Raw genomic sequence first — 20,826 nt, forward strand, 5'->3', positions numbered from 1 at the left:
CAGAATCCCCCAGAATCTGCAAAATCGAAGTACCGATCGTCAATTGCGAACGTGCACCGCGAATTTCTCCAAAAGATCAGCCAGTATACTAAATAACATGCACGGGAAGGTATTCAACCTTACGCATCCACATTCTATGTTCCCGCAAGAAAACTGAAACGTCCTTCACAAAAAAGACCATAAATATTTATACGGGCCTCTACCCTAGTAGCATAGAATAATTTCTAAATATTTCTTTGTAATCTTTACTAAATATCTCAAGCGACAGATTTTCTAAGATTTCTTGTAGATTTCAATCGAAGATATCTGAAATATTTGTTGAAAATCTCAATGACGTAGTTAGTTTCATTAATTTATAAACATATATAGAAATTAAATTCTTTAATTTATGAACATATAATGAAAATACATTTCTTTCACTTCACGACTATTATCGGACACTTTATTTGGTGTCAAGAAACACGAGGAATTTTTCTATTATTTTCGTTCCACTATTTCATTATGGGAGCAAAACCCGTGATTTTGATTTTAAATATTTTTAAAATCGTTTACAATGTATTCTGCACATAATACTTAAAAAATACTTGTATTGAAATGAAACGAAAGGTTTCGTATATCTGGTAGAAAATTATTATGAAAACACATGGAGCTAATGTTATATAAATATTATAGGGATAATATTCTAAAGTAAACGTTTTGCAAATATTTCAAATGTCTGCTAAATATTTACAAAATATACGATATTCGTTAAATATATAGAAAATATAGGACAAATATTTTGCTACTATTTATTTTGCTACTAGGGTATTTTGCGTGTACAAGTACATGCAGTACATTCATCCGACGTATAGAAATAATTTTCCCCCGGAAATGAGGCCTAAAGAAAATCTTATGCTATTACAGTGTAACCATCAATGGGTTCGATATTAAGAGAAGAAATGCACATTAACCTATTTGCGCCCTTTAGATCGATTACCTGCCTAGATTGTGAGATTTGTGCGGACGTCGTATATAAGCACATATGTGCACACATGCAAGCCAGTTGAGTGGTTTTCATTCGTGGTTGTTACACCGCTGAAATGCATTTCAGTAGCGATGCAATTAGCTGCATACAGAATTTATCAGTGATGGCGCGACCTTCCCGGTAACAAATGAAATATTATAACGTGTCGCAGAAACAACCGTCTCCATTTGTTCGTGAGTTGCTCTATTGTTATAATTTGCTCCATTCAATTAGCACGATTTACAACAAATCTTGGGACAAGTGATGCGCGATAAAAGTACAAAATGACCGATTAAATTAAAAAAAACGCGACGGAATAGATAAAATAAAATAAATCCCATGATATAGTTATCTCAGCTTGCTCGAACAGAATTTAATAAATTTATAAACGCAGAAGATGGCGTGTTTATTTCACAGACTACTTTGTATCAAAATCTCGCTTTAATAAATTTAATAAATTTAATATTAAGGCTATTTTTAAATTCCTTCTCAACTCCGTAACAGTGTTAAAGTATTAAAGGTTCAAAAAGGCAAGTTCCCTCCGCGCGATGAAAAGTGTGCAGCTCGATATACCCTCGCAGAATGCACAAATAAAAATGCTCGGTTATACTGTTAACATGCATCAACGTTTCTTGTGGACTTTTTTTGCTGGCTGAAGGATGGGCGTCTTTGGAGCCACCATTCTAAAAGTACGGAAATCGATAAAGGCGTTCTTACAGGCCTCCGGGGACTGGTAGCGAATATCATTTCCAATCGAGTACACGCGTAACCAATATTTACGAAATGTAGAGTCGATACAAGTGGCTCTAATAATGTATACAACTGCAATAATATCGACATAACGCCCGTTTACATTTTAAATTGAAAAGAGATGTCCAGTGTCGATGCTCGATTTCTTTTCAAAATTTTTGTAATTTCCATTATGAATGCACCATACTTCCTGCTCGATGTATTTACAATTAATCAAGGAAAATAATTCACATTTCATTAATCGCGTCAAAGTTGAGTAATTCACGTCGCCCTTCCGTTATCCTAGATATAAAGAATTTTTCGATACTTTTTTCTGTCTAAATACACGGTTAATTAAGTTTTAAAGAAATTTATAGGAGATGCAGCCAAGTAATTTTTTACAGGTTATAATTATTAACGGATAAATACCGCGGTAAATTGTTGGCTGTTTTGCCTCCTTTATTGCCTTAATTTCAATTTTGTCATTAAAAGCCACGTGCGCGTAATGCGATTCATAAGTGCCGTCCATTTTGGACAGGATCCAATTATCGACAGATTACTGCCGTAATAAACGGTAGACAGTGATGTTTGCTTCATTTTGGATAAAGCATTGCAGTTCATACGCTAAGTTAACCAAAACGCGAGTAACGCGTCTCTATTTGCATATCATATTTATTGTTCATCCTGGGGAAGCTTGATACTACGCGTTTCGGTTTAAAAGTCCATTTTATGCAGTAAATTCCCTCGAGGACTTCGTCCTCGATTATTGTCGATCTACCCAAAACATTTCTCGCATTACCCTGGAAATCGTCGATATTTCTCCGGAATAAAAACAAACGCAAAGAGCGACGCTGTTTACCTGCCAGGAACAAATACGCGAAATGCATTTTTGCTGATTCTTTCATATCATATCAAGATACTCTTTTTGTCAATCGGAACTATCAATTTCTAGTGCGCTTATCAATGCTCGATTCGATGGAAACGTGACTTCGGTAAAGTGATCTCGATTTTCCGAACACGTCAAACGCTACAAGGATCGACGCAGATATCGAGGGATATCCGGCAAAGTGCAATTCCGATAATGCATCGATGAGTTACCGGTCGTGCAAGTGCAAGAGCGAATCCGCCACTCGGTCTTAATGAGTTTACAGTAGACAAGAGGCAGTTGCCAGATTCGATCCGGCACTTCGAGAGCCAATAACTCAGTTTCGATTCGTGACTCCGATAATTTATCGGAAGTCACTCAATTAAGCTAACATTAGCCTCCAATTGGCAATTTTTAGATGCGAGATTTCCGCCGATCCATCTTGCCTCACTTCTCCAGGTACGAACACCCAAAGTATCTAGTTTACCCTTCCACTGGACCAACAATTTCTTTCTTTCCAATGTAAACTTGTCAACGAATAAAACTAAAAATAAAAAAAGAGTTGATATTCTTGATGATCCAAGTGTTTCAAAATGTAACTTCGGTGTCGATCAATGAAAAAAAAAAAAAAATCGCGGCATTTAACAAAAGCAACGTCCACGTAACGACGCGAAGAAGATATGACCCAACGGTGGGATGAACTCCAATTCGCATCAGTTATCGATTATCATTTCCAAAGCGAATCCGCCTCTCGGTCTTAATGAGTTTTCAGTAGACAAGAGGCAGTTGCCAGATTCGATCCGGCAATTCGAGAGCCAATAACTCAGTTTCGATTCGTGACTCCGATAATTTATCGGATGTCACTCAATTAAGCTAACATTAGCCTTCAATTGGCAATTTTTAGATGCGAGATTTCCGCCGATCCATCTTGCCTCACTTCTCCAGGTACGAACACCCAAAGTATCTAGTTTACCCTTCCACTGGACCAACAATTTCCTTCTTTCCAAATTGCAAGTATAAAATCTCAATGTAAACTTGCCAACGAATAAATCTAAAAATAAAAAAGGAGTAGATATTCTTGACGATCCAAGTGTTTCAAAATGTAACTTCGGAGTCGATCAATGAAAAAAAAATCGCGGCGTTTAACAAAAGCGATTTCACGTAACGACGTGAAGAAAATATGACCCAACGGTGATGTACATGAAGCTGGCATTGCCACTTTAGCACAATTCAATAAAATTTGTTGCAGAATTTATTGTATGGACATCCAACGGTGGGATGAACTCTAATTCGAATCAGTTATCGATTATCATTCCTTGAAATCCATCTATCTAGGAAGAGCAGTGATCTCTCCGCTCCAGCAGCCCCGCTCGAGATGTCTTTTCCTCCCAATCCCCGAGGGTGGGTGTTAAATATTAATAGAATTATTTAAATGCAGATTATAAGTAGGAAAATTTAAATGGTATTATCGCCGGCCCCGAGAGCCGTGCAGTTCGCGTTCGTGGGGCACACCGCTAGGAAACTTCTGATCCGATTGTCGGAGGTCTTGGACTTGAAAACGAGTAAATTTCTCCCGGGCTCTCTTACGCCCTGCCTTAAATTAATGTAAATCACCGGTCTTGTCTGGCGCAATAAGGCCGTTTCTGAGTGGTTCGCGAAACCCGGCGAAACTCGTCGAATCGCTGGCAGAGCCGCGATAGGCCGCCCCCGGTAAAATCGGAAAAATTAATTCGAGGAATAAACGGACTCGCTGCAAGGAGATCGGGACCAAATTAAGGACAAGTGGACAAGTCGAGCACGCGAACTGGAGGACTCGAGAGACCTCGATTCGGCGTACTCCTGGTAATCCCGTCGTGTCATTAGAAACTCCTCTCCACCACGTGCTACCCTGACCAATTATACCAACAATGCCCTACACTTGTTCCTCGACGACATAACCGACAATTCCGATACAAGAGGGGCGGCTGTGTTGCCTTGTTCGCGACAAGGACACGTGCCTTGCTAACCGAGAGTTTCGAATTCAAGTTAGAAATGCTGTTGAGTCGCGAGAAAGAGTTTCTTACGATTCGGCGTTATCGAATCGCCTCCTCCTTCGCGGTCGCTCGCCAAATTAATTTCGTGCGACTAGTTCTCATATAACGCGGTAATAAATGATTTTATTCCTGCTAATCAATAATATAAACATGTATGTGCAGTTATGACAATTGCTGTACCGATGTAATGCTAATGCCAGAGCAGTACACACGTTTTAGCCCCGAGACAAGCCAGCATTCTCCTGCAATCGTCGGTGAAAGTATTTTCCACATTTTCCCATCTCACTCTGTAATATTCCTTTTCTATGGTATTCTAAATTGTCCGAGCTAGGTCCTGAAACTCTTCGTTTTCGATTCTAAGTCTCCAAGAAGCGTAAAACATCGAAAACGTACACGGGCCACGCCATGTTGGTTCTAGGCCATGATAAATAAATAAAAGTTTTATGGAAAATGAAATTTCGCGAGTTTCAGGACCTACTTTACGGCCTCCATATTCCCGTGGTAACATTCGAAACGAATCGGTACACCCAATTCGGAGGATACTTTCCCCAACGATTTGACTCCTCAGATATATGTATGTGTATATGTGTATATATATACGCACCACACACGCCTATATATGACTCTTTCATATAACTTTAAATGATATTATCTAACAAATGGAATTGAAAATATTTTCCGAGAAATCAGGACGCAGAAAGAAAATCCCAAAGTGCATCTGGAGTAGTCCGGGGAGTAATGAAGTGCCCGATGTAAGAAACGATTCCTGTACATCGTTTCAAAGGAGCCTTTCTGAAGAGCACTTGGAAAAATCGTCGATTTTTGAGGATTAGAGCGTAATCGGCGGTGCCTTCGGCCAGAACAAAGAGTCGGAGAGAAAAGCTGATAGGGTGGGAAACGCGCCCCTCGACGCAATCTCATCGACTAAAGGGCCGCTAACTTTTCCAGCGCAATTCCGGTGCTGATACAGCACAGGATGCAGCGTGTAGGATCGGCTACGAGTGGTGCAGAGTGCAGCAGAGTACAGGAGATGGCAGCGAGAAGCGTCGAGGGTTGAGGGCCCGACGACCCCTGGAAAAAGGGGATGGAGACGTCGACGAGGGGGTGTCGACGTCGAGACGCCAAGGGCTTAAGGTACCCTGAGGGCGTCTGAGTGACTGCTGGGAGGATAGCCGTGATAGATGCTAATCTGGTTAACCTTGCGCAGCATCTCTCAAACCCTTTCGAAAATGCCCCTAATTTTTTCTCGAGTCACAAGAGTCATGCCTCGTCTTCGAGGGCTGCTGTAGTACAGCATTATCAGGACTAGGTGTTCAAAGGAAGACGTCCTAGATTCGAGGACGTACAGGGTTCATTTTGCCGCTGTCATCCGAAAGTTAACATCTTGCAATCAGTTTCCTCCTCCCGGGTTTAAGGTATCGGGGGCGACGCCGGATAGATTTGGAACCCAACCATGGCCAGGTTAAAATTGAACCGAGGTCTCCATATTAATCCATCGGCTCTGTTCTATTCGCAGCTCGGAAGTTATGGCAAACTCTGGGTTCACTTGTGTACTTTGAAGGTGTTCGGGGGTTGGGTCGGGATCCCCGAGATTTGTAGGGCTCATCTCGTTCCCATCATCCGGGAGTTTGTACGGAACAGATTGTCTTCGAGTCGCGTGCTTAAGTTGTCGCGTGCGATTTGCACGTGCAATGCCTCCCCGGAAGTGCAGCAAGTGCAAGTCCCGCGCACGTCACCACTCTGACAAACAAGTAAGTTCAATGGCTGCTGCGTTCAGCGTAATTTACGGTATTAGATACCGAACGGAAGCGGCACTTCGTCTGGAGGATCCAGTAATCGAGGAACCAACCTTGTGGGGTATTCGTCGCTCTTTAATTCTCAGCAGAACATTTTCGACTTCCTGCTCATTCTCTGGATCAAAATTGTGATCCTACTTGGGACCTCTAATCGTAGGTCGGAATTGCGGTTCTGTTTTATATTATTTATATTTAAAGTGATATGAAAGAAGCAGTCTATATACATCTGAGAGGTCCAATCGTTGAGGAAAGTATTCTCCGAATTGGGTGTAACCGATTTAACTTCACTGGTATAGTATATAGAGATTGACTCTTGAATATCATCTAAAATCCAGGTTTCTACATGTACTCCTGCATTGGATTAATTATGTTCCATAATTATTACGGATATTTATCTATTACCAATCCGAAGAGTGGGTTAATATGTGCGTACTCTTTACAATTCAGTTTCAATTAGCTGTACAAATAATTGTATATTTGCAGTACGGCAGCGGGTTGTTGTTTCGTGTATTTAAACGATCAACCAGCACGCTTCGACAGCACCAATATTCCTATGTGTAATTTATTGGTGAGAATTTCCAGGATGTTACATGCGGAATAACTGTGAAACCGGCGAAGGTAGAAAAGGAAAGACAGGCGGACTGAAAACAGGATTTTGGAACACTGCTAATCGCCGATTCCACCTCGTTTAATGCCGCAAACACGTGATGCAAAAAGGGGAAGAAGACGTATGCGCGTATGCTTCATTTCTGGCTGAATTATTGGCAGCTGGGCTTTACGTTTCCTCATATCTCGAAGAAGATTCATGACGAATGTTCCAGTCGCCGGGAAAACGGATTACACGCGACCGATGCGCTTTTCTCGAATTTCCTTCCTTGGGAGGATTTCCCTCGTCGAGTTTCAAAGAAAGCGAACCGCAGCGGAATTACACCGAATCGGGAAAATGAACTAATTCGACATTACCATTCATTTTTACACGATCTTTAAATTCTTTCGTTGTAACATTTATTCCCATATAAATGATTTGTACTGATTTACCGTACGAATTTCAATACACACAAATTCAATACTCTCAAGTGGGATGATGGCATTAATTTCAGAACAAGGTGTGTACGTATTTGACGATAAGGACCACGAGGCTTAACAATTACTGGAGAAATGAACTAATTCGGCATTACCATTCATTTTCACGGTCTTTAAATTTGTTGTAACATTTATTCCCTTATAAATGAATTGTACTCATTTACCGTGCGAATTTCAATACACACAAAATCAATGCTCTCAAGTGGGATGGTGGCATTAATTTCAGAACAAGGTGTGTACGTACTTGGCGATAAGGATCACCAGGCGCAACAGTTGCCGGGGAATATAGTTCGCATAGCGAAGAGGATACCGCTTGTTTCGGAATTGACCTCTTCGACTTTAAGAGCTGCTTTAAAGGCCGAGGGGAGGTTAAGTTGATTGCGATTCTCATCCCTGGTGGCCGATTGCACGAAAACCCAGAGAGCCTTTTTCTGCATCCTATCGATTGCCCTCCACGTTAGAATCGCAAGACGCAACAATAGCATTGAAATCGATTTTTACGGTTCCTCGAACGTCTTTTTCTCTCATAACAAGATTTACAAGAATTAATCACGAAGCAGTCCGGAGTCGACCGCGGTCTCTGCAGATAAGGCAGAATTTGTTATCAAAAGTCGGCGCTAGTACGCAAATGTCATAGCATGTGTGCCGATTATAGTCGACGGTCGTAACAAAAGGGTTAAATAACATATAACAAATTGCAACCGAATGGCAGAAAACATTGGTCCCTTCTCAAAGGTTGTACATGTCGATCGATGTACTCGATCGGCGGGAGCATGTGCAATTACAACCAAGCCTAGGTTTCGCTAACCGTGTTTACGGTGGAGGTCGAGTCGGTGCATAAAATAGAGCTACATTTAAATTAACCCTTCTCACCTTGATCTCTATATTGACCCACAATTGACATGTCCCGGTTCACGCAATTAGAGTAAGCCCATGGGCACAGGTCCTGCGTTAAGTACACCGTCGACAGTAGCATTTGTAATTACGCCGCGCTCGGGGCTCCTGTAACCGCGTTTACGGCCGAGGTCGAGTCGGTGCATAAAAATTGAAAAGCGTTGCAGCACTTTCCACCTGCTTCCGGGGAATCTCGTTATACCAATTACTTGAAGGTACTCGAGCGCGAAATAGTTTAATCGATAATAACCCGCGAAGCGGTTGCGCGAAACGCGGCCAGCCGCTCGATATTACCGAAGCGCGCGCAACGATTACTGACCAGAGTATTTCTCTTTTGAGTGGATTTTGTTTAATGCCTCTAATGCCCCTGTAAATCCGTGATTTCGACCCGCCACCCTCTTCCCTTCCCTGAGAGGGGTAGAAGAGCCCCCCCGCGACGTCAATCCGCTCCTCGGAGAGCCTCAAGATCAAGTGCGATTATCGAGTCCTTCTGCATGGACAAAAAATAATTTCGTTACAATTACTATAGGGACATGGTTATAATACCGTGGGAAGTAAAACCACACAAACGGTGAAATTGATCACATGGAATGGAAAATGTAACCTTGCGATTACGTACTGTATCCATCGCGCGGTGCTTAAAAGATGCAGGATAGATTACCATTTGGAACGGTAATATAACTACACGAAGAGGTTACAATACGCCCAGGAAAATGGGAGATTTATCTGGGAACTGTAATCACATATTGTAGGAAGGTTTTACCCGTTGCAAGGTTATTCTAAACTTGCCTATGTAATTGCAGAAACAATGGTTTGGTCCCATTAGTTTCGACAGGACCGTCAGGTGGCAAAACTTCTCTTAGGCGATGCAGACTGCTCGAGTGTATATAAGACCCATTACTCTTTCTTACGTTTAAGTTACAATGACTCTAACCCTTCCCTAAGAAGAGGGAGAAGAGATGTGATGATGGAGACACCACCCTTCGAGCATCAAATGATATTTCCCGAAAGGTAGAAATGTATAAGGACCCTGACAGAAACATAAGTAACATATATCGTATGTAATCATAAAAATTGAATTTTATATGTCGAGGGTAAATTTTCAAGTGGACATTCCCAACTATGCATAATGGTGGAACAATTCGTTTCTTATAGTTACCTTAACTATATGGTGAAGTAACCCTTACTATGTTACGCTGGTTAATGCAACCTCCTCCCAAGGGTGTTCCGGATGTTGTCTTGCAATAGGGTTACGATTACCATAATTGTGGTTTTCCTTCCCATTCTTTTTTTTCCGCGTGATTACTCGGAATATATTGGTAAAAAACTATTTATTAAACTCGCCGTCCGAATGGGAATCGCGTTTAATACCGATAGCACGATGTTATACTGGTAATAATTTAATGTTCCAACACGGAATGATTATCGATCAGAGTATACTTCTCAGTAGAGTGGTTTTCCTTCGACACCGCTAATGGTTCTACAATCTCGTAATTCGTCGGTATTATGCGCTGAACTTTTCTCTCCCAAAGGAAATGCCTCTATTTTCACGCGGCATTCGCTCAGGGAAGCTCGCCATCCGTAATTCGCGGTCCCTCTCATTAAGTCGGACATGTCCGTCCGGCATTAGCCCGTTTTTCTCGTGATGATAATTCCAGGAGCGAGGAACGATTCCATCTCGCTGGGGCTTCCAGAGATTCTCGGTAATTCGAGGAATTCTATTCCGGAAAGGAAATCACGGCTTTCCGTTATTGGGCTAGATTTTGCAACAGCCTCGAAGTTGAGAAAGGATTGTGTGAAAATGTCTGACAAGGAAGGTATCCGAGGTCGATCTCTCCGATTTGATTTCTTTTATAATATGTTATAGTAGACTAAAAACTAAACGATGCGTATTCTTTTTTTATCTGCCATTAAACACTTTAAGGGGGTGAAACCACCATCCAAAGTAAGGCCTGTGAGGGGTGGCTCACCCCTTAATGTTTTCTTTTTTAATTCAGAAAATTCTACTTTCATTTCTCGTTATGAGAAAGCTTTTCCAGGTGGATGGTTAAAAAATATGTTCTTGTGGGTGAAACTGTCAAATTGCCCCTTGACATGCCTTACTTTGGATAATGGTTTCACCCCCTTAAAATGTTTTCATTCGAAGATATCCGAAATATTTCTTGAAATTCTCAATGACATATTTAGTTTCAATAATTTNTCTGCTAAATATTTACAAGATGTAGGATATTCGTTAAATATATAGAAAATATAGGACAAATATTTTGTACTACTGGGATATATAGGCTGAATCTTTTACATCCCCTTAAAAGATGCAGTGGGTGGAATAGCGGAAAAAATGTTAAACTTTCTCTTGGTGTTATTTGTTTAATGATAAGTTTCTGAATAGTTTTGTGTCACCTCGGAGCATGCACGGATTGCTCTGGAAAAATGGCTGTTAAACTATTTTCGGTTTTTACTAGAGAAATGAAGCAGGGAGAGGAAACGAACAAAAATTCTGCAATCCTTGGGACGAGGTGCAGTTGAAAGGGGTTGCGTTAAAAAATTCAGTATTTTGTTTGGACGCCACTCGTCTAACGAATGTTCATTACTAATGGGGGAAGAGCATTATCTCGTTGTAGCTGTGATATGCAGTAGCAACCCTCTGCGAATAAAATGAATCTAGATATTAACTTTGTGCAATTAACGCGAATGCATGTGAAGATGTCTAATTCCCTTTGAAATCGTGGATACACACTTTTTTTGCGTCTAGCTGGGGTGTCCTCTCAGTGCTTCATGAAATGAGGCACTTATCGACGGGAGATCGATCCAAAGGGGGGAAACTTTCAAAAGAAGTGGGTCTTTTCATTTTTGTTCACTCACAGATCTTGAGCCGCGAGAGGTGGCCAAAATTTGCTTTTTAATTAAAGTTCTTCAGTGCCACGGGCGTTATCAAACGGCGTGGGAAAAACGTGTCGGAGGAAGGAAACGGATTATTAAAAAAATTACCTGCTAGCACATGTGAGGATATGCAGAATAGGGGAGAAAAAAGATACTCGAGGTGTCTCAAAGTTCAAGATTTATATATGCGGAGGTATGAAAAGACCGACTTTCCTTTGAGGAGTGGTTTCACCCTTTCAATTCGTTTCCTCGCGATCACCAAAGTACATCATTTCATCTTTTGAACCTTAGTACGCGTACGTGCAATTTCATAAAAATCCGGACGATCGGATTCCTGAGGTTTCCTCTTTTGAAGGGAAAGTAGCTACGCTATGTTTTCAGTACCTATTCGAATAATGAATTCCTTTCTTTGCCATCAGATATTTTAATTAAAGAATTAAATGTTTTCCGCGAACGCCGGTCAGTCGAGAGTTGCATCCAGTCGAGATCCTGTCCGAGGAAAATAGCTCTTTATTTCATCTTTTAAGAATCTTCATATATATCCGGTTCGCCTCCGGAAAAATACGCCACTGAATAATAACCATCCTAGATGTCAGTGGGAAAAGAAACTGAATTTTATTCTGGTTATATTGGCTTAACGAAGAGAAATGTACTCGCGCACATATATTTATATGCACATGTATGTATGCAAGCAAAGGATGTTTAATTATCTCTTATGATAAAATCCATTTCCCAAGAATTTTTCAGGGCTTAAAAATAGTTTTTAGTTCGGTTCCAGTTTCAACTCGATATTTAATTAAGTTTAGTAATCAAGGAAAATTTTGTTCCGCAGAATGTGTCTCGTTTCAGATCAGTGAAACTATATACGGGGATGTTTTCCTGATATTTCATAATGGAAAATTCATGTTTCAGGAGGGAGTTAAAAGTATTCGAAAAATTCTACGTAAAATGCCGGTGGAGAGTCATCGCTAGAGAGAAGAGCTCTTTAAATTTCAACAACAAAATCTGGCCGATAAAAATGGACTGTAATGGAGATATAACGTTATAGATCAACATTGAAGTCATCAAAATTGCCAGAATTCTACCCCACTGGAAATTTCATTGATTAACCTCCACGGTAAATATCTGGCTAAAGAGCCAGTTTTATTTTGGTGGAAACATGCGTTTCTGTTATGCATCGAGTGCAGCTTGTAACGAATGTTGACTATAGGTGTGACCACAGGCCACGAGCTACCGATGGTGGAAAACCGGCAATTCGGAGGACCTCACTTGGAAAAATTATTTATGATATATATACCCTGAACAAAAAATCCCATGTAAATTTACACCCTACATCATCGGTTATTTTGATGCCACTACTAATAACGTCAAATTACATTGTCTAGGTAATATCACATTCAGCATTTAAATTTACCCAAAGAATGTATTCTAGGCGAACATTTGATATGTAAACATAAAGGGTAACATTACATGTAAAATGTTTAACTGGTCTACATTATATGAGCAAATTTGGGGGGTAATCTTCCAATCGGTAATAATATTAATGGACCTCATATGTTAAGCCAGGCGTCCTCTTATTAAAATATATTCTACATGAAAACGTAAACATAATTGTAAGACACTTTCCTGGGAGGTACTTACTTCTTTCGCGTCAATTCGATAACACTAAATTGAGACAAGTCGGCACCGGAGATTGCCTGAATCTTTAACGACCAACTATATGCAACAATTAATGATGTGCTACACCGCGCCGTTTATGTTGCACATTTTTCGATGCGTTTGGCATTGTTCTCAAACGAGAAGACGCGTGGGGATCCCGTGATTGAATTCGGACCATTTTACTGGTAATTTTACGTGTAAAATGTATTACTGGTTTACATTATATATGTCAATTTGTTATTTACAATGTAACGTTACATTATTTGAAGTTAAAATGCAGGAATGCAAGAAACACACAATGTCACGGGCATTTATACATTTTTTATTTGTAGTTTATCCATTTTACGTTGTGTTTTTTTTATGTGAAACTTCAGTTATGTGGTGCGTAAAAATGTATGTAAATTTCCATCGATTTTTTTCAGTGTATTTATACATCTATATAATTCCTGGACATGCTCCGTATGTGTATGAAAAATTTATCAATAACTTTTCTGGCTCAAATATTTCAAAATTAATTATACGTTGAACTAAGTATACATGTATTTAATTTACATAAACATTTTTCACCTTCAACGGAGTTACGGCTAAATACGTTAAAATGTTAATTGCCCATCCCGTATTAGGTAAAAACCGTAGTTTATTGCTAGTAACTAAGTCTAAATTCAACGTTTATAAATGATACGTTTAACCGTTATTTTATTCAATATTGCATTTTAAGTAATGTGTGTCACCTTAATGGGTTATTGTGAGACTCATGTTTCAATGATATATCGAATGCTGCTCGGAACACATGCCGCATCTGACGGAGGTCATGAATCAGGTCGAATTATGTCGTACTTTGATAAATGTTAGTATTCAGGGAATAACCTGATGCACGGAATGGCAATACATTACGAAGAAGCATTTTATTAATACTTTTTAATGTCTTCTAATAATACGCTTCTCTTCTTCATGACGAAAAAGTCGGAACTACTTCGGAGCATGCACAACCTATTAGCGTTATTACGGTCCTCCGATAAAAATTCGATTTAATTGTCCTAGTTTTTCTTAAAATATACTTCAATAAATACATCGAGATCAGATGTATTATTGAGATTTCAATTAAGATGCAATAGGTAAACCAAAGTGGCGGCAAATCTTCTCGTTTATTCAGGAGCTCATTTAAGTCGAGATTCCGAGTCTTGTTCGCTCTCATGCGGTGTCGGGGCATAAAACTTCAATTGTTGGTACAATTAATCATTTTCATGTCCGCGGGAGAAATAAAAGTTCAGAACGGAGAGATCGAGTGTTGTTCCCACGCCGGTTGTGACCACTGGAACAGAATTTCGCATTGCCTTGGTGGATTGCGGGTAAAATGAACTCCAGGGAAGTACTCCCCTTAAGTGTGAGCGGATCTTAAGCGAATAAAATTGCAGTGGTGCACTTACGCGTCGAGGGGGCGAACGATCGTTTTCGGTTGACGTAAAAATCTCACGCTAACACCGAGTGTGGGATAAATATTGATAAAATCGCGCACCGGCGCCCAGAATACCGCCTAAGAGTGCGTTAATTAGTGCATTTACTTTTTAACCCTTTACGCTCGAAATCACTTTAACCTAATAACCTTCCCGGTGTATTATGGTGCCTTGCAGGCACCGCTCGAGTGCAAAGGGCTAAAAAAAACTGTCCGTTTGCTGTGAAAGACCTGAGGGAATTTTTTTCCGCAGGCGAGGCGGGTTTAATTCCTCTTTGTGGAAGAATGGTAAAAATTAGATCTGATGATCCCGTTTTAATAGTCTCGGGTAATGTCGGGTGCAAGCGCGACGGGTGAGACGGCGCTTTGGGACGATTACAGGAGAAAATTGTTAAAATATTTTCCCTTTAATTTGGAGACTTCCCTCGGACTTGGAAGTAATATATATAAGGGGAATGAGCTGAACGGTAGAGATTTATAATAAAGTATTAATTTCGTCAATTATCGTGGGGGGAGAAAAACGAATGGCGAATTTGCCCGAATGGGCTGCTAATAACTGGCAAATAAATATTTAACTACGCCGATAAACTCATTTAAGCTTCCTTCGAGCTAATTAAAATTCATACAAAAAACCACCAACAAGGAAGGTGCCTAAGGTGCCCCCTCCGATTTTGTTCATTTTTAAATATATTATAGAGGACTAAAATCTAAGGAACCCGTATCTCGTTAGAAAAGAGCTGACAGCTCAAAGGGAACGAATTCACCAGACCTCTATAGACATGTCATTTTAATTCTCTGCCCTAAGCCGATCAATTTAAAATCTGACTTTAATTTTGCGCGGAAAAAATTCATTTTTAAGGGGTGCGCCACTTTGAATACTTCTTTTACCCCTTAAGCGAGCAGTAATTGCTCTTTTTCGAAAAATTCCAAATCCATGTTTCATAATTCTTCATTCCCTAAATTTTGATAGTTGTTTCATGAAAATCGGTCGAGTGCTTCTATATGAAACAGCCAACTCACCCCCTTGCATGGCCAACTTTGAAGCCTGATTTCACCCCCTAAAAGTGTTTATCCGCCGATAAAAAAAAACACGGGTCCCTTAGATTTTAGTCCTCTATAATATATTTAAAAATGAACAAAATCGGAGGGGGACACCTCAGGTACCTTCCTTGTAAGGCGGGTGAAATACCTAACTGTCGCCATTTTGAATAAAACTACGGAAACGGGTGTCTAAGTTTACCAAGCGTAGTTATAAGTTCAGGTAAGAGGGCTTGAAACCCCTTACAATTTAATGAGACTTAGTTGACAATCGTTTAATCGCTAACTACAATTTATTAATTGGATTGAAATTCTTTGCAAGAAGTTGCAGAAATTAATACGAACTTGACACTGAAAAATGATTGTAGTCTGTACATTAAATACATCGGTTTTTTATTATTCAATCACGTTTGGTACGTTCGATATAACTACCCAGACAGGGCGGAACGTGGAATATCCGTATATTAATCGTATATAAATGTTTATTGAACGTATGTAAGATATATATAGATATTTATGAACTCTATTTTACATACACTCAAAGGCTAGATGTCCGGATGTGAGACGTAATATATACATATATCGAAGATATCTACAATAGGTGGTTAATTCACGTCTATGGATATTCATATGTATTTGTAAAAAAAATCAAATTTATAACTCTTTTTAAGCAGAGTCTGTTTGAGAACTCGTTCAGTACAGCTACGCAGACAAATCCTGCTGTTTTTGATACAGAACAATTTTTTTGTAATTGTCGGGATTTAAACCCGAGACTCATGGGATAAGAAGCAGGAACGCTAACCATGATTGTACCAAAGCCTATGAAGGAATAAATATTTTTCGGACTTATGAAGACCGCTCCGGTACTTCTCGATCGGTGCAAAAGATACTTATTGCATCTTGTTGTAAACTTATTCTTAAAAAAAAACCCGTAAGTGATTGTAAAATTAAGTCATTTAAAAAATTGTATGTTATAAAGTCATCTCTTTATCTAAAAGTGTATAATAAATGTATACCGATTCCCTTTAAGATACTAAACTCATCCTTTTAGTACAATCTTATATACTAAAAGTGCATAAATTTTATGAATATTATTTAAAGATATTTTATTTAAATGTGCGCAATTTGTTAGTGTAACTACATTTTTGTAAGTCTACGAGTGCTGGGTGTAAACTATTAACCTGAGTATAAACTATCAATTTAACGTTTTCGAATAGTTAAGATTTTTATACATGTTGCCTAGACTTCTATGATATATGAACTGAAAATATAGGCGTGAAAAAGATTTACATATATATTCGTGGGATATTTTTATCATGCATATCATAGATAATATAAGTTTTCTATACTTATGCCCTAATTTGTTCGTTCACTACAAGTATATTATACTTCATACGGTGCCTGGCAATACATCATAATTTACACAGTGGTAAAAAATCATGATGTATGGTCACCAGCCAAAGGGGAAGTAAATAAAAAATCAGAGGATGGACGAAACTAACAGTTTTATCAAGTTGAAATTTGGAAATAAACATTAAGTATGTATGAAAAATGTTAGGTTACACGAGGTATCTCTTTATTTCTCCAAACATATTTTCAACCATGTTAATTAACCTTCGGTAGATGTCTACGAGAGCTATTATATATTTTGTATGCGTCAAGAAATAAGTAGCTATTAGTAGATCAATACTGAATACATAATTTTCATCTCCAATAGACATAGATATTTATATATATATATATATATCCTTTAGAAGTTTTTTTAGGTGGATGATAGATGATATACATTTGCTATACCTATAGACCTAATTTAGACGATTAATTTACGTATATTCCGCTTCATGTGTTGCCAGGGTACATGTTTACAGGGATGTTAATACGGGAAATAACCCACATTCGTTTGTCAAGGATATTACACTGCAATATTCGATTCTTTCTTGTAGCGGGTAGGTCTCTATTGTTCTTCGCAACAATACCGGATTCTGCCATGATCCGGTGCCAATATGGACTCTAATTAACGTCTCTGTAATAAAAGAGTATCAATCCGAATTTGATCAAAGTATTTTTACGCTGAAATTTCGAGAGACCAAGTAACCCAATCTTTGACAGATTTTTACCCAATTAAATTCCACCTGTAACTATAATTTGAAACTTGTCATGATACCATTAGCCAAATACGAGAGTATCTGTCGAAAAAATGCCAAGAGCCTTTTTCACGTGCAGACTTGGACATTATACTTTCACAGCATAGTAATACTAACTGTTGGACATCGCCGGAAATACCCGTGTAATTATTTATTTAAGGTTACATGAAAGAGTCAGATGGGAAAATATGGAATATACTTTCACCAATCATTGCAAGAGAATGTTGGCTTGTCCCGTGGTTAACACATGTTACTATGTTTTTCCATATTTTTCACAGCACGATTGTATAGAAAGGAAAAATGAACGGAGCCGAAAATCCAGAGGTGGCTCTTTCGTCGTCGCTAGCGGAGGAGCTAGTGCTGTGATTTTAATTGCGTCGCCGGTAACTATTTTAACTCCGTGTCTCTTGGTGGCGGGGTAAGGACGTTACGCGCTTTTACGGAACGAGCGCTCGTAACAAGCGACTCCCAAGTTTGCAGCAATAGAAACTTAGGTTCGTCGCAATACGAAGTTTCGCTTCCCTGTTCCCAGGCTTGGGTGCGGAGAGCCGTGATTCGTCGGGAAAAGCAGGACTCGCTTTAGAAAACTGCAGCGCCCTGTGGCCTCCCTTCTGCCACTTCGAATTCGTATTCCGTGGCCGCGACACTTCGTCACGACTCGGCCAGGAATTTCACTTACCAATCGTCCCCGGTGCCTAGACGATGAAAAGGGGCTCGAAAACGCACACCACGACTTCCTGAAACTCCCAAGAAACTGACAAGTTTTACCTTCGCGGGGTATCGATTCAACTTTCATGGGGGAGTTTAGGGGGGCACCTACGTGTCAAACTACCCCAAATGCTCGGGTCAAGGGACGCGATGAATCGACAAATCAATTTTGTGACCACACTGAAAAAAATCGATGGAAATTTACATTCATTTTTACGCACCACATAACTGAAGTTCTACCTTGAAACCAAAAAGAAAACGTATGATGAATACGGAAATGTAATGCTTCCTCTAGCCTTCCTTCACGAGCTGTCTTCGTTTTCTTCAAATCCAACAATTCGTTCTATTACCTTGTAATCGTAGAAGATGAAAATTCCTTTCACGAATTTCAGGTATCGAGGATCAATAAGGGTCAGAATATTATTGCAGGAGAATGAAAAACAATTTAACTAAAACAGGGAAAAATTATAGTTTAGTTAATTCCAACCGCGGTTACGTAGTAATACATAATTATTGTAAATTGTTTCAAACATTACGTACTAAACTGAAACGCTAAATCGTTCTATACACGAAGAAGATGCATTATTAATGACTTCTGTTCATATTACGTTGAGACGTTAGCATAAATTTTGTATTTTCCTATTTGGTGGTCTTTTCGATTTTGAAATTTGCCGCCAAATTCGCGGGCTACCCGTCTTGCCCTCGCTCGGGATCGAGGGTAAAAAGTGTAGAGAAAGTGTACACTCGGAGTAGATGCCCTCGCAAAACGAAAAGCGACGTCTGCGTCCCTTCCGTCAAAACGAACGCCAAAGTGTACACTTTTCGTAAAAGTGTAGAAAGTGTAGGCAAAACGAACAAACCTACAGACTCCATTTTCAATCTCGCCCTTGCCGACTAATTCCGCTCACTTTTCTCGGGAATGTTTGAACTCCAGGTATGTAGTGTATCTTCTTAAATGCAATCTCTTGCGTGTGCTCAGTTAAATCTAAAATGTACACAGGCCGAGAAATCAAGGGGCTGCTGAGGAAGTTCCGAGTTAATTTCAGGAAGAAATATGTACTTCTTAAGTGAAGGGTGCGCATAAAACGAAGGTACTTATACCAGACTTAGGTACGCTGGGAGTTTACCTGTAAGGAGAGCGTGAATTGCACCTGCTCTTGCGTTATGAACGTGTAGTACCTAATGATCGAGGTGCTCTTCCGTTTGGTACGTACGTTACCTTCGGTAAAGTTGGGCATTTTCGTTGGTGCGCTGCCGGGCATTGATCGGGGTAGTTAAAAGGGGTGCAAAAGGACGCCTGGACGTACCATTGATAACGTGGACGTTGACACTGGCTTTTTCCGCAACCGTGGGAACGCAACTGTAATTTCCCGAGTCGGTGGGCTTCGCGTGGGTGATCCTGAGCCTGCGGCAGAAAAGTACATACGTATCTAGACTCGGTCTACGGGATTGCATCTCGTTAGCGTTTATCTCCACGTTTGCGTGCACTTCAGGATGCAAGGGAATTAACGAACTCGAGGGCGCCCCGTTGGGGTGTTTCGCGCAATTCCTCTTCGGAGTACACGTACCGAATCCATTAGAGCACTTGATATTTTTACGCGGTGGAATATCAAAACAGGAGTACAACGGATACGAATAACCACAAGAGAAAGATCCTCCTGATGAAGTGAACATGAAAGACATTTTTGAAATGTATCATAAAATTGAAAGGAAGAATTGCGTAAGAGGAGGAAGCAAAAAGCAAGAAAAAGAAAATATAGCGTGGGCGGTCTTTTGGTGGACGAGGTTCTTTCATTTATTTAAAGTATGGAAGAGGGCTCTGAAGATACTTTTCCATTTATTGCTGAGCTGCATTCATGGGCTCCTGAATTTGTTAAAGATGTCACAAGTTTATTATAAATAGTTCAGTTGACTGTCATCTTTCGTAGTGAATTAAAACATTGATGGAGCCGATTATATACAATGATCGTCGGCGCTTAACGATTTAACCTCTAAGAAAATTTAATTAATAAATGGGATTTAATCTTTGGCTTGTTATAATACAGTACGTGAAAAAGCATCCTCGGGAGAGTGGAGATAAGTGGAAATGTAGTTTTCCTTTTCATATTTTCAGAATAGGATATTTAAAATCAAAATCTTGGTAGACGGATAACATGTAATGTTTCATAATGAAGGTTAATCTGGGACACGAGGGAAGCGATTTTCGGGTAAAATAAAAAACATTATCAGTCTAATGAATTGTCAGTGCAAGTCACGATGTTAACGACTGGATTATCGCGGAGTCTACGACTTTTCAGAGAAATACGCGTCTAAAGACATCACGAAGAGCTCGTAATTTTCGAGCTCGCGTGCTCCTCCACCCTGCGATGTCGTTTGCAGAAAGTCGCGACATTATAAGAGAACGACCCCAGAAGGGGACACGAGAAGGGTGGTCTCCCTTTATAGAGGAAATTAAGTAGCTGGTACAAGGAGAGACATACTTAAGGTCTATCAACGATACGACAATTCCACCCGATAAATTACATCCCACCATTTAGCTTT

The 20,826-nt window shown here is 39.8% G+C and overlaps 1 protein-coding gene across 1 annotated transcript in view; it reads right to left on the reverse strand.

Annotated features, from left to right (window-relative positions):
• Window positions 1-20,826, reverse strand: part of LOC111673875 (zwei Ig domain protein zig-8) — a 161,583-nt gene that overhangs the window by 14,200 nt on the left and 126,557 nt on the right. The window contains exon 3 of the mRNA XM_023431790.1: window positions 19,593-19,690. Coding sequence (XP_023287558.1) covers window positions 19,593-19,690 — 98 coding nt within the window. The remainder of the gene's footprint in view (window positions 1-19,592; window positions 19,691-20,826) is intronic.

Source organism: Orussus abietinus, unplaced genomic scaffold, assembly GCF_000612105.2.
Source record: "Orussus abietinus isolate OABI.00-Male unplaced genomic scaffold, Oabi_2.0 scaffold123, whole genome shotgun sequence".
NCBI classification, from domain to species: Eukaryota; Metazoa; Arthropoda; class Insecta; order Hymenoptera; family Orussidae; genus Orussus; species Orussus abietinus.